The 14,230-nt window shown below is 49.6% G+C and overlaps 1 protein-coding gene across 2 annotated transcripts in view; it reads left to right on the forward strand.

Moving 5' to 3' along the window:
* The window catches only part of slka (STE20-like kinase a), a 134,510-nt gene that overhangs the window by 94,748 nt on the left and 25,532 nt on the right, over positions 1–14,230 (forward strand). For both annotated transcript variants that reach the window (XM_063071440.1, XM_063071441.1), the window contains exons 10-12: positions 1,886–2,016; positions 3,860–3,983; positions 7,365–7,544. In XM_063071440.1, the coding sequence (XP_062927510.1) occupies positions 1,886–2,016; positions 3,860–3,983; positions 7,365–7,544 (435 nt within the window). The remainder of the gene's footprint in view (positions 1–1,885; positions 2,017–3,859; positions 3,984–7,364; positions 7,545–14,230) is intronic.

Genomic DNA, 14,230 nt, shown 5'->3' on the forward strand with positions numbered 1-14,230 from the left:
CTGTTTTGAGGTTCTCTAAAACCTACACAAACTCTAGATATCTTTCTCTTGTGTGACTCAGGTCTGGTCCTACAAACCTGGAGCCACTCCTCTTTCTCCATGAAATTTTTCTTGGTATTACTGCCCACTTGCTTTGCAAAGGAAACCTGCAAAACCACCTGTGAATACGGTGACTGGGATCAGAGCTCTGGACAGTCTGCCTGGGGTTTGTTTTGCACGGAGTTGCATGGCAATCTGCTTGTGAGACGTGTGACTGTCTGTCAGTGAGCAGACCAGTCCTGATTCAGATCAGTGTGGGTCAAACTCTTGCTGGAGTAAACTCTGTGACATTGAACTCTCATTCCTGTTGACATCCTCTGAGCACATGGGAATCTCAAAAAGAAGGGCAAAGGTATACGAAGGCTCACCTCAGAGAGGCAATGTTAGTGATCAGCATTAACTCCGAGAAATACTCACCGATTGGTTAACACCACGATGATGTAGTTTGGTTAATTGGTTTATTATTGTCATGTGTATGACGGTATAGTGAATAACTTTGTTTTGCAAGCTTTAAATTTCATTAAGCAGTGCATTGAAGTAGTATGAGGGAAAACAATGACAGAGTGCAGAATAAGGTTTTATGGCTGCAGAGAAAGTGCAGAGCAGGCAGATAATAGGTGCAAGGCCATAATAAGGTACAGCACTATGCAAAAGTCTTAGGCACATGTTAAAAAAGAAGTATGTAAAGTGAAGATGTTTTCAAAAATAACCAAAAGTTTCTAAATATCAAAAAAATTACTATAACGAGCAATAAGCAGTAAAAAAAGAACTAAATCAAATCAGTACTTGTGACCACCCTTTGCCTTTAAGACTGCATCAATTCTCTTAGGTACACTCATGCAGTTCTGTAAGAAAATCGGCTGGTAGGTTGTTCCAAGCATAATTAGAGAACTTGCTACAGTTTTTCTGCAGACTTTGGCTGTCTCGCTTGCTTCTATCTCTCCAGGTGAAAACAGACAGGCTTGAATGATGTTGAGATGAGGGCTCTGTGGAAACCATACCAACTGAAACCATATAAAAACTCTAGCTGCCTAAGACCTTTGCACAGTACTGTAGATTTTGGGTCAAGAGACCATCTTATTGTATTTGGGATCAGCTCAAATTCAGCTTCTTTCCTGTTGTTATATAGTCTATTGAATGATGGTAAGTGCTTTCAGGCTTAGGTATCACCTTCCGAATGGGAGGGGAGAGAATATCTGGGGTGGGTAGGATATTTGGTTTGCTGACTGCTTGACTGAGGCAGTGAGAAGTGTAGACAGAGTCCATGGAGGGGAGAACTCAACTTTTAGACATTTGGCAGACTGGTCCAAAAGATTAATGAGATTCATGATGAGATGGTGAGTTGGCTTGGTCTTAGAAGACAGTGTGGGGGGTGGGCGCTTCTCTCTCGGCGTCTGCGACTGGTGGTGTTTTGCAAGAATCAATGCTTGGGACTCTGTGTCTATATTGATGATTTGGAAGAAAATCTAGGTGGTCTGATTAGTAAGTTTGCACTCGACCAGAAAATTGGTGGAGCTGTGGAAGAGTGAGGAAGGATACCGACCAGTTAGAAATTTAGGCAGGGAAATGGCAAATGGACGAGTTATCAGCTTGTATTTTGTGAAGTAGAATGAAAGGAAAATATCCAGTGAATGGCAGGACCCATCGGAGCACTGACATACAGAAGGGTCTTGGTGTAGAAGTACATAACTCCCTGAAAGTGGCAATGCAGGTGGATGGGTGGTAACGAAGGGGATGGGGTGGTAATGAAAGGGATGAGGCTGTAACAAAGGTGTACAACTACAACAGAAACAGAGCTGCTTCACACACACACACTCATGTTCCTCTCTCTGTGTGAAATTGTCAGGAAATGAGGCAGCAGAAGAAGACACTGAAGAAGACTCGCAAGTTTATGGTTGATGGTGTGGAGGTCAAAGTGACAACATCTAAAATTGTGACGGACAATGACAAAAACAATGAAGAAATGAGGTACCTCAGGTGAGTGAAAGATTGTGGGTCAGTTTTCTTCAGCAGTGATTGCAGTGTACCAAATGGTAAAATGTCTTAAGCAGCATTCGCAGAGGGTTTGGTAATCGGACAGAAATCCTTTCTGGATCAGCGGTAGTCAGCAGAGATTGGATTTGGTGTAATTTTTATCCATTTCCACTGATGTCAGTATGTTGCATCTCCCTGTAGACAGCCCAAAAAAAGTTTATTTATTTTTCTATAGAGATACAACACAGTAACAAGCCGACCAGCTCAACGGCCCTCGCCACACGAATTAAGTCCATGTGACCAATTAACCTACGAACCTATATGTCTTTGGGAGGTGGGATGAAATCAGAACACTCAACAAAACCCACATGGTCACGGGAGAATGTACAAACTCCATACAGACAGTGGCGGGAATTAAACTCAGGTCGCCGGGTTGCATTGGCATTATCCTAGCCACTACACTACTACGCAGTCCAAACATTAATTATCTATTTCCACACTCCCATTCATTCTCTCCCGAGGGGAGTCCCACCTTTGCCGAGTAACTCACCATCTCACACAAAGACCTATACAGCAAATTGGTTTGAGTTGTCATTATTTCTCTGTGTTGAAGGGATGTTGCCTGACTGACACCACCCCTCACTGGTCCCTTTGACTGTCAGCGCATCTCATCGATATCTTTCTGACCATCGGCGCACCTCACTGACCTCCCACTGACCCTCAGCACCCCTCATTGACCTTCCTCCGACCGTCAGCACCCCTCACTGACCTCCCTCTGACTGTCAGCACCCCTCACTGACGTCCTACTGACCGTCAGCACCCCTCACTGACGTCCCCTGACCGTCAGCACCCCTCACTGACGTCCCCTGACAGTCAGCGCCCCTCACTGACCTCCCTCTGACCCTCAGTGCCCCTCACTGACATCCCTCCGACCCTCAGCAGCCCTCACTGACGTCCCCTGACCGTCAGCGCCCCTCACTGACCTCCCTCTGACCCTCAGCGCCCCTCACTGACATCCCTCCGACCCTCAGCACCCCTCACTGACGTCCCTCCGACCCTCAGCATCCCTCACTGACGTCCCTCCGACTGTCAGCGCCCCTCACTGACGTCCCTCCGACCGTCAGCGCCACTCACTGACGTCCCTCTGACCGTCAGCGCCCCTCACTGACCTCCCTCTGACTCTCAGCACCCCTCACTGACGTCCCTCCGACCGTAAGCACCCCTCACTAACGTCCCATTGACCGTCAGCACCCCTCACTGACGTCCCCCTGACCCTCAGCACCCCTCACTGACCTCACTTCGACCCTCAGCACCCCTCACTGACGTCCCCCCTGACCCTCAGCACCCCTCACTGACGTCCCCTGACCGTCAGCACCCCTCACTGACGTCCCCCTGACCCTCAGCACCCCTCACTGACGTCCCTCCGACCCTCAGCACCCCTCACTGACGTCCCCTGACCCTCAGCACCCCTCACTGACCTCCCTCCGACCCTCAGCACCCCTCACTGACGTCCCCCCTGACCCTCAGCACCCCTCACTGACGTCCCCTGACCGTCAGCACCCCTCACTGACGTCCCCTTGACCCTCAGCACCCCTCACTGACATCCCCCTGACCCTCAGCACCCCTCACTGACGTCCCTCCGACCCTCAGCACCCCTCACTGACGCCCCCCGACCGTCAGCACCCCTCACTGACGTCCCTCCGACCCTCAGCACCCCTCACTGACGTCCCCCCTGACCGTCAGCGCCCCTCACTGACCTCCCTCTGACTCTCGGCACCCCTCACTGACGTCCCCCGACCGTCAGCACCCTGCACTGACGTCTCTGACCCTCTGTGAATCTGTGCAGGCGACAGGAGCTGCGTGAGCTGAGGCTGCTACAGAAGGAGGAGCAACGCACACAGCAGCAACTCAGCAACAAGCTACAGCAGCAACGCGAGCATATCTTCCGCCGCTTTGAGCAGGAGATGATGGTGAGTGTGTTTGCGGAGTTGGCACGGTGCCGAGGTGGTTACTCTGACGTGTGGTGAACCTGGCGGGTCGGTGAGGGGGGAGGGCAGCTGTTAACAGAACAATGTAACCAACAATCCTAACTACAGTGGGAAAATGTCTACAATATCCGCAATGTCCAAATAACATTATTATTAACCCCTTGTTTCTTGAGCTCCATTTGAAAACTAGAATGGACAATCTCTATTTCCTGTTCCAGCCTAAAGCAGCCATGATTTTCTGGGTTCATGCTTGTTCACTGGGTACCGGTTCAGCATGTTCCCACCGCCATTTGGGAAAAGTGTTGCTTCTTTTCCCTTTTATCTGGTGCACATCTCTGTATCACTGCCACTAACTAACAGAGGTTATGTATTATCTGTGTTTACTTTCCAGTTCCTTTTGCCATTACAAGCCATTTCACCTCCCTTGCCCCGTGCCATCTGGTTAATGTGCAGTGGGCTTTTATTTGATTTATTTTTTATTTAAGAGTTACAGCGCAGAACAGCCCACCACGCTGTGTCACCCAGCAACCCACCGATTTTAACCCTAGCCTAATCACAGGAAAATTTACAATGACCAATGAATCTACGAACTGGTACGTCTTTGGACAGTGGGAGGAAACTGGAGTACCTGGAGGTAACCCGTGTGCACACGGTTAGAAAGTACAAACTTTCTTATAGAGAATGCCAGCATTGAACTCTGAACTCCGACACCCCGGTCTGTAATCGCATCGTGCTAACTGCCACACCAATATTGCGCCCCACAATTTTCACTCATTTTCTATTGTAAAGAGAAAATTCAGCACATTCTTCTTAAGTGTGCCAAAAAATATTTTTATATCGAATTAGTCTTTCTTTGCTTTTCTGTTTGTTTTACAAACCCATTTAGGTTACTAATGTACTTCTGGTAACAACAGCAAATTTCCTCCTCTGAAGCACAATAATGAACCAGAGCAACTTGCACAAAATGCTGGAGGAACTCAGCAGGTCAGGCCGCATCAGTGGAAATGAATAAACAGTTGACATTTCAGCCCAGAAATGTTGGTATTTCTTCCATAGATGCTGCCTTCAGCATTTTGTATGTGTTGCTCTGGATTTCCAGCATCTGCAGAATCTCTTGTATTTACAGTAGAGATCCAGGTGAGTTTGTAATTAGCCCAGTAATCTTGGATATGTTGTTAGTGAGATTAGATTTCATTAGATTCCATATTTATTTACATTCTTCAGTTGCTGAACTTGGACTTGAACTCCATGTTTCTGGTCCAGTGCAATGATCAAACCCAAACCCCTACAACTACATTGATACCACAATAGTACCTCAAGTGCTTTTCCGTCTGTCTAACTCGGACGCTATTATAACTCAGGGTCTTGGAGTTTGGAGTTCAATCCTGGTGTCCTCTTTAAGGAGTCTCTGTGCTTCCACCTCGTAGAATGTGTGAGTTTTCTCCCAATTCTCTGGTTTCCTCTTGCAGTCCAAAGATGAGTAGCTTAACTGGTCATTGTAAATTGTCCTGTGATTAGATTAAGATTAAATTAGAATTGTCAGGAGTTGCTGTGTGGCGTGGCAAGAAGGTCCTATTCCGCGCTATATCTTTAAATATAAATAAATAAGTAAATAAACAAACGAGATTTTGATGCCCTGTACAAGTCCAGATGATCTCTATATATGGAGAGCAGCCGTAGTCCCAGATTCGTACATGGGAACTTCACCAACCACCATTTGTTGGTCATGAATGTGACCTTTTGCTGCTTCTTGTCACCTGTCACCAGAGTTCTATTTTCTCTCTGATGTCGTAGGTTCTACGTTTTTAGTTAATTTGTATATATGCTGCAAATAGCTATTTACGTATCCTCAGTTTTGTTGTCTGCATTAACTATTTCAGTTTAATTTGACTGCTACCCCACTGGCCAGTCTGGCTGTCCCTTGGCAGATTCCTACAGTGGCAATATAATGTGAAATATCCTCCACATTCTGATGAGATTCCCCTGGCACAGCGTCCAGCCTAAAAGTGATCACAGCTAACCTGCCTCCTCGATATAAATCTTTTCATTGTTACAGCTAATTTTTTTGTTGGCTATTATCAGTATTTCCCTTTCAATTTAATTGCTGACCACCCAGAGTTCTGCATTGCAGTCAGCCGCAGAGAATAAATCGTCGTCTTGACTGCATTCTGTAAATTCTCAACTATTTTAAGTCCTACAGCTGTGCTCCCTAATCTTCCTCTGCATAGTTAAAATCTGCTATTTTTATTAATTCCCAATTTGTCAAGATTTTCTCTTCTATTGCTTTCTGTGACAGATCCCAAAGTGTTCCACACCCCACTTATTTGTTCAACTTTAAAAAGCCTGCAGTTGTTTGCCACAATTGTTTATACCTTCCTTTCCTATTGCTGGACAGTGCTTCCCACAGTTATCAATTCCATCTCCCTTCCCTCCCCAGCACCAGAAAGTTTCCTTTCCTGCTGAAATTGGCTGAAAACTTGCCTCCCTCCCAAGCACCAAATCACTGCATCGATCCCTTCCTTCAAACACTGGATAGTAACATTCTGGTGATAACAATTAGCCTATAAAATAGCCAGATCAAAGAGTGGTGACTCCTGCCATAGAAAAACTAAGAGGCTTCTGGAAAAAGTATGGAAGCAGCTGTACCACAACTACTGGAAAATTCACTGAGCAATCACATGTAAGTAAGTGATTATAAAAAAATACAAGCAATCATAGGAAAGTTAAACTACCAGAAAAATCACAATTTAATTCTGCACCCTTATTCAATACCCCTTACTGGTTTCCACCAAGCCCTCCTCAATCTGATTCTCTCCATTCTCCCTAACGTGGGATCAAACTGATTTCCCCCATCGTGGACCCAACCGCCCCCCCCCCCCCAGCCTACCTGTGTCCTATTCCTCCCTTCCCAACACCTTTTTAGGTAGACATGTACATTGGACTTATCACCGTTAACTGGAGACTGGTGACGGTTAAGTGGGATGGGTTGGAGGTTGGATGAGGCATCACTGGGAACAGTTGTGGGATGAGTTGGAGGTTTCATGGAGTACCATTGGGAATGGCTGTTGGATGGGTCAGAGGTGGGATGAAGCACCATTGGGAACGGTTGTGGGATGGGTTGGAGGTATAATGGAGCATCAGTAGGAATGGTTGTGGGATGAGTTGGAGGTTTCATGGAGTACCATTGGGAATGGCTGTTGGATGGGTCGGAGGTGGGATGAAGCACCATTGGGAACGGTTGTGGAATGGGTTGGAGGTTTTATTGGAGCACAGCTGGGAACAGTTGTGGGATAGGCTGGAGGTGAGATGGTTTAGATGGACCACCACTGGGGACTGTTGTGAGATGGTGGTCTTCCTCGACAGAGTAAGAAGCGTCAATACGACCAGGACATCGAGAACCTGGAGCGGCAGCAGAAGCAGACCATCGAGCGCCTTGAGCAGGATCATACAACCCGGCTGCGGGACGAAGCAAAGAGGATTAAATCCGATCAGGAGAAGGAGCTTTCCAAGTTCCAGAGTATGTTAAAGAATCGCAAAAAGGAGGTAAGAAGCGATGTTGGAGGAACCAGTGGGCAGGAAACGTTACACTGCCTGAGGGAAGGGAGGGACAGTTAGTTTGCTGTCGAAGGGGATGGTGGGGCAGTCAGTGTGCAGCCCAATGGGATGGTGGAGCAGTCAGTGTGCTGCCCAATGGGATGGTGGGGCAGTCAGTGTGCAGCCCAATGGGATGGTGGGGCAGTCAGTGTGCAGCCCAATGGGATGGTGGGGCAGTCAGTGTGCAGCCCAATGGGATGGTGGGGCAGTCAGTGTGCAGCCCAATGGGATGGTGGGGCAGTCAGTGTGCTGCCCAGTGGGATGGTGGGGCAGTCAGTGTGCAGCCCAATGGGATGGTGGGGCAGTCAGTGTGCAGCCCAGTGGGATGGTGGGGCAGTCAGTGTGCAGCCCAATGGGATGGTGGGGTAGCAGGGATGGTAGGGCAGTCAGTGTGCAGCCCAATGGGATGGTGGGGCAGTCAGTGTGCTGCCCAGTGGGATGGTGGGGCAGTCAGTGTGCGGCCCAATGGGACGGTGGGGCAGTCAGTGTGCAGCCCAATGGGATGGTGGGGCAGTCAGTGTGCTGCCCAATGGGATGGTGGGGCAGTCAGTGTGCTGCCCAGTGGGATGGTAGGGCAGTCAGTGTGCTGCCCAATGGGATGGTGAAGCAGTCAGTGTGCAGCCCAATGGGATGGTAGGGCAGTCAGTGTGCAGCCCAATGGGATGGTGGGGCAGTCAGTGTGCTGCCCAATGGGATGGTGGGGCAGTCAGTGTGCAGCCCAATGGGATGGTGGGGCAGTCAGTGTGCTGCCCAGTGGGATGGTGGGGCAGTCAGTGTGCGGCCCAATGGGATGGTGGGGCAGTCAGTGTGCAGCCCAATGGGATGGTGGGGCAGTCAGTGTGCTGCCCAATGGGATGGTGGGGCAGTCAGTGTGCTGCCCAGTGGGATGGTAGGGCAGTCAGTGTGCTGCCCAATGGGATGGTGAAGCAGTCAGTGTGCAGCCCAATGGGATGGTAGGGCAGTCAGTGTGCAGCCCAATGGGATGGTGGGGCAGTCAGTGTGCAGCCCAGTGGGATGGTGGGGCAGTCAGTGTGCAGCCCAGTGGGATGGTGGGGTAGCAGGGATGGTGGGGCAGTCAGTGTGCAGCCGAATGGGATGGTGGAGCAGTCAGTGTGCAGCCCAATGGGATGGTGGGGCAGTCAGTGTGCTGCCCAATGGGATGGTGAAGCAGTCAGTGTGCTGTCCAATGGGAGGGTGGGGCAGTCAGTGTGCAGCCCAATGGGATGGTGGGGCAGTCAGTGTGCTGCCCAATGGGATGGTGAAGCAGTCAGTGTGCTGTCCAATGGGAGGGTGGGGCAGTCAGTGTGCTGCCCAGTGGGATGGTGGGGCAGTCAGTGTGCTGCCCAGTGGGATGGTGGGGCAGTCAGTGTGCTGTCCAGTGGGATGGTGGGGCAGTCAGTGTGCTGTCCAGTGGGATGGTAGGGCAGTCAGTGTGCAGCCCAATGGGATGGTGGAGCAGTCAGTGTGCTGCCCAATGGGATGGTGGGGCAGTCAGTGTGCAGCCCAATGGGATGGTGGGGCAGTCAGTGTGCTGCCCAGTGGGATGGTGGGGCAGTCAGTGTGCTGTCCAATGGGAGGGTGAAGCAGACAGTGCGCTGTTTGATGGAAGGTTGGGGCAGTCAGTGTGCTGTCCAGTGGGATGGTGGGGCAGTCAGTGTGCTGTCCAGTGGGATGGTGGGGCAGTCAGTGTGCTGCCCAGTGGGATGGTGGGGCAGTCAGTGCATTGCACAAGGGGAGGGTGGGGCAGACAGTGTGCTCTCTGAGGGGAGTGCACAGCACCAGAAGGAGACTAGTGTAGATGAACCACACCTTTACCCCAGTGCTGGCACTGTACCCAGCCTGGGCCAGACAGACTCCAACAATCTGTCCTTTGACAAGATAGGCCACGTTGATGAACAATTTCAAAGCCAAGCCAGTGCCTGGGCTCTGGGCCCAAACTGCAGTCCCCTTTCTCCGGTGCGTAGTTGGTTTTCAGTGACCGGCCCAGACCTCAGTGCTGGGTGTAACACACAGCAGGTGTTACAGTGGGTACAGAACTGGCAGGACTCCCAGACATTCACAGGATCTACAGCTGTGTGCACCGGCTCTCAGGGAGTGTGAGGATCCAGGTGCTTTACAGAGGGAGCTCTGCCAGGGTGTATTGCAGCGTTGCCATTTCAAACTACTCTAGTGAAGACATTCAGACATGTACTGCGCATGTATCTGGTGGTGGTGGTGACCTCTCCTGTCAATCCTTCGACTAATGGGTTCGTTTCTTGCTTTACCTACAATGATGGTTCCCTGATTCCCCTGGACGCTGGTCCCAGCCTGATTCAAGGAAAGCCCCTCCCAGTGGAATAACTCCCTCTTCCTCACCAGAATCCTATTGCTCTCACACTATTTTTTCAGCTTCGCATTGAACTCTTTGATTTCAATGAATCCTGTACTAATGTGCCAGGTATTTATTGAGAGGTAATTTGTGTGCGTTAGGTTTTAATCTTGAGAGAATTACCTCTTTGGTTGTGGAAGTCTGACATTATTGCCAGGCAGGGCTATGCTGTGCATCTCACTATCTTCTAATTGCCATGACATGGATCAGTTTGGAGAACATTGTTTCTGATATCTGCTAACACCCCACCTCACTGATCACTAACCCTTGTAAATGAGTGATTTATCAACTTCCAGCCTCAGGGTAAAGTATCCTGATGATTGTCATGGCAGCCTGTTGTCTACAGGAATATGCCCAATTGAACCTCACTGTGGTACCTCTCTGCTCGGTGATCTTTCTGGTCATTCTTTACTCTGTCTGCGTGCAGGGATTTGACAAATAATGTGAGACACTCCATTTGCTGCTTGTGATGGGTTATCTCCCTTTGTGGGTGGGGTCTGCGCATTGTGCTGGGACAAAGTTATTGTCAGTCCTGTGCTACCTAACCTTCGCCAGGCCTGGTGTTTGGTTACGGCCAAATCTCCAGCATGAAGATGGCAACACTGTAATTGGGCAGGGACAGACCATCAAGTACAGAAGGGTCATCTCTCTTCACCTATTCTCTGGACATGATATCTAGACCACAGATTGGGATTGGAATGTGAAACACCTGATCAGCACTGGTGTGCAGGGAGTGTCGGTGGTGTTGGCTGCAGTATCACCTCTGTCCTCGTCCCACACAGTCTCCAATCCCCACAGACAGAGTGATGAAGGTCGTCTCTCTCCTTGAGTGGCTCATGTCACTCTCCCTCCTCCTGCACCCTAGAGTCTTCACCTTAATCCACTTGAACACTGCCCTCCCCCCCCCCCCCAACTCTGGCCACCTTGGTGCACTGTTGTCTGTCCACTCCACAGCCTGCTTCCTCCCACCCACACCCAGGTTCAGGCACCAGAATTCCCTCCGTCCTCATCCACCACACCTCTCATCCCATCAGAGCTCCACCCCCATCGCCTCTGATCTGGGCCGACATTTACGTGCCGGGCGGCACCTAATTAACTAGCTTGTTTATTTCGGCTTTTTTCTTAAAGATGTGCTGGGTGCGCTCCAGCTACTGCTGCACCACTGCATTCTTCGCTGCAATGTATCAGTCCGCGGCCCGGAGGTTGGAGACCACTGGTGTAGAGGGAGAGGGGAGCTCTGTCTGTACCTGACCCGGGGGAGGGCAATGGACGGTGCAGGGGAAGCTCCATCTGTCCTTGCCCTGGGAGAGAGTGACTGACAATGTTGGGGGAGCTCCATCTGTACCTGACTCCAGGAGTGAGTGATGGACAGTGTAGTGGGAAAGAGGAGCTCTATCTGTATCTGCCCAATCTGTCCCTGTCCAGAGTGAGTGATGGACAGTGTAGTGGAGAGGGGAGATCTATCTGCACTTGGCCAATCCGTCCCTGTCACGAAAGTGAGTTATAGATGGTGTAGGGGAAGTTTTATCTGTATTTGCTCCATCTGACCCTTTCCTGGGAGTGAGTGATGGACAGTGTTGTGGGAGAGGGAAGCTCTATTTGTCAGCCTAACCCATTTGTCCCTGCTTGGAGTGAGTGATGGACAATGTTGTGGGAGAGGGAAGCTCTGTTTCTCCACCTGACCCATTTGTCCCTGCTTGGAGTGAGTGATGGACAGTGTTGTGGGAGAGGGAAGCTCTATTTGTCTGCCTGACCCATTTATCCCTGCTCGGAGTGAGTGATGGACAGTGTAGTGGGAGAGGGAAGCTCTATTTGTCTGCCTGACCCATTTATCCCTGCTCGGAGTGAGTGATGGACAGTGTAGTGGGAGAGGGAAGCTCTATTTGTCTGCCTGACCCATTTGTCCCTGCTTGGAGTGAGTGATGGACAGTGTTGTGGGAGAGGGAAGCTCTATTTGTCTGCCTGACCCATTTATCCCTGCTCGGAGTGAGTGATGGACAGTGTAGTGGGAGAGGGAAGCTCTGTTTCTCTGCCTGACCCATTTGTCCCTGCCCAGAATGAGTGATAGACACTATAGGAGGAGTGGGGAACTCTATCTGCTCCTGTCCTGGGAGTGAGTGATGGATAGTGTCAGGGGCGAGGGAAGCTCTATCTGCAGATGTATCTGCCCCATCTGTACCTATCCAATCTGTCTCTGCCTGGGAGTGAATGGTGAACGGTGTACTGGGAGAGAGAAGCTCCATCTGTACCTGCCCAATTTGTCACTATCCCGTGAGTGATGGACAGTGTAGGGAGAGTAGGGAGCTCTATCTGCACCTGCCCAATCTGTCCCTGTCCCAGGAGTGAGTGATGGACAGCGTCAGGCACAGGCAGCTCTATCTGTACCTGACCCATATGCACCCACCTAATCTGTACCTGACCCATGAGTGAGTGATGAACAGTGTAACAGAAACTACAATGATCTGAAAACTTGTGGAGGTGGCAGAGATTCAGGGTGGGGAAGTTTCACATTAGTATCCACCATAGAATTTTAAAAAGACCATTATTGTGCACCCAGTGCCAGTTGGGGGCTGGTGTTTCTGCACAGGTAAGTGTTGTAGGGTCTGTCCTCTGAAGTTATATTCTGTTGCATGGCATTGTTGTTCACTGGAGGACTGGTACCAGAGACAGATAGTGTGCTCCATGTAGGTACTGTATAAATGGGTCTAGTCAGCAGTGCAGCTGACCTTCACAGCAGGTGGAGAGTGACAGAGGAGCTAGGTTATCAGTACAGTCGGCAAGTTTGTAGCATGTGCTCTGGTACCAGGCCACCACTGTTTCATTTTTGTTACTGTTAATGTTTTATAGATATTGTTGCTGATTTTCTGTTGATGTATATGCATTTCACATGTTTGTGTTTTTGGTTTGTACACCTTGGTATGCTAACTGGGGGCTCGGTGTGTGGTGTGGTGACGGGGTAACAGGTGGCTAGTCCAACTCCTCTTTCTGCTGGACATTCCTCCCAGAACTAAGGCAGCACAGTTGCTTGGTGTGCTTATTAAAGTAGGATTGGCATCAGAGAAAGCAACTCAATGAGGAGCGAGGAACGAGGGGGCCATAGTTAATTTCAGTCTTTCCCAACATTGGATATCCATTAGGAAATATTTGCAGTGAAGACTGCGAATCCTGCCCTGTGTGTTTGTTGGGTTGGGATAGTCCTCTGATCCTGAATATTGGGAACATAGGACGAAACATAACTGCTTCCTGGCTGGAGCTGTGAGGCAGAGATTGGCAAATACAGAGCCTCCTTCAAGCCTCACCCATATCTCTGTGCCTGTCCCACACATTGCTAACCTTAGACCATTGTCTGTCAATATCCCTTTTGAAGAGGGGATGCAGAGTGGTGCTGGCAAACTCACAGGTCAGCGTACAATGTGGGGCACAGCGGCACTGTGCAGTCTCTGTCGCACATTAACCCATTTGAGTTGTGAGTCTTTCTGAAGCACCCCACTCTGGATTATGCAATGTGGTGGGAGAATTCTCCCTTTGTTCATGGTAAATTTTACAGCCGAGGCACAGTTAGGCCATCTAGACACCAAGCAACTGGGATATCTATCTCGGTCTTTTGCCAGCAGAAAGCCTTTCTCTGTAGTGAACAACCTTTTAGTTATTCTGCCACAACCCTCTTCCTTAACTCTCTCTACTAACGTGGTGTTGTATTCACCCTCCTACGTTTAAGTAGTTGAAGGAAGACAAACTTCTATTTGGAGAATTCTAGTGCTTCTGGAAGGATCTAGTCACCAAGCTGCTTCTGACACCTTCCTTTGGGCACTTGTAGCTTTAACTTTTAACCCAATTCTGTATCCAGTTGCTCCCATTTTCCTCCCTTTTGCCCCAAGTGGAGAACTTCAAGGCAAAAGCTTGATCTGTTATGGGCAGAGTCCCTGTACAGGTGGAGAAATATTGGAGATGTTGGGTTTCTTATGTGGGGCGGTGCTTTGCTTGGTGGCTGCTTGCTGTTGATTAGTGGAAGAGTTAAATACTAAGCTTGTCGTACTCTGCAGTACTGTCACCGTGGAGACTCCACGCCCTTTCTGTGTTCCAGGTCACATTGCTGCAGACTATACTGTGCTGCTCTCCATAAAACATCCTTTTAATATGTGAGTTCTGAGAAAGTATACTCAAAGCAATTCATATTTACCAAAAACTAAAGTATGTTTGGTGTTTACTCACCTTTCCCGATGTCAGGCCATCCATGTGAGAAGTGGAAGGCAAAGGGCTCATGCCC

The sequence above is a fragment of the Mobula hypostoma genome, chromosome 19 (assembly GCF_963921235.1).
Source record: "Mobula hypostoma chromosome 19, sMobHyp1.1, whole genome shotgun sequence".
Taxonomy (NCBI): domain Eukaryota; kingdom Metazoa; phylum Chordata; class Chondrichthyes; order Myliobatiformes; family Myliobatidae; genus Mobula; species Mobula hypostoma.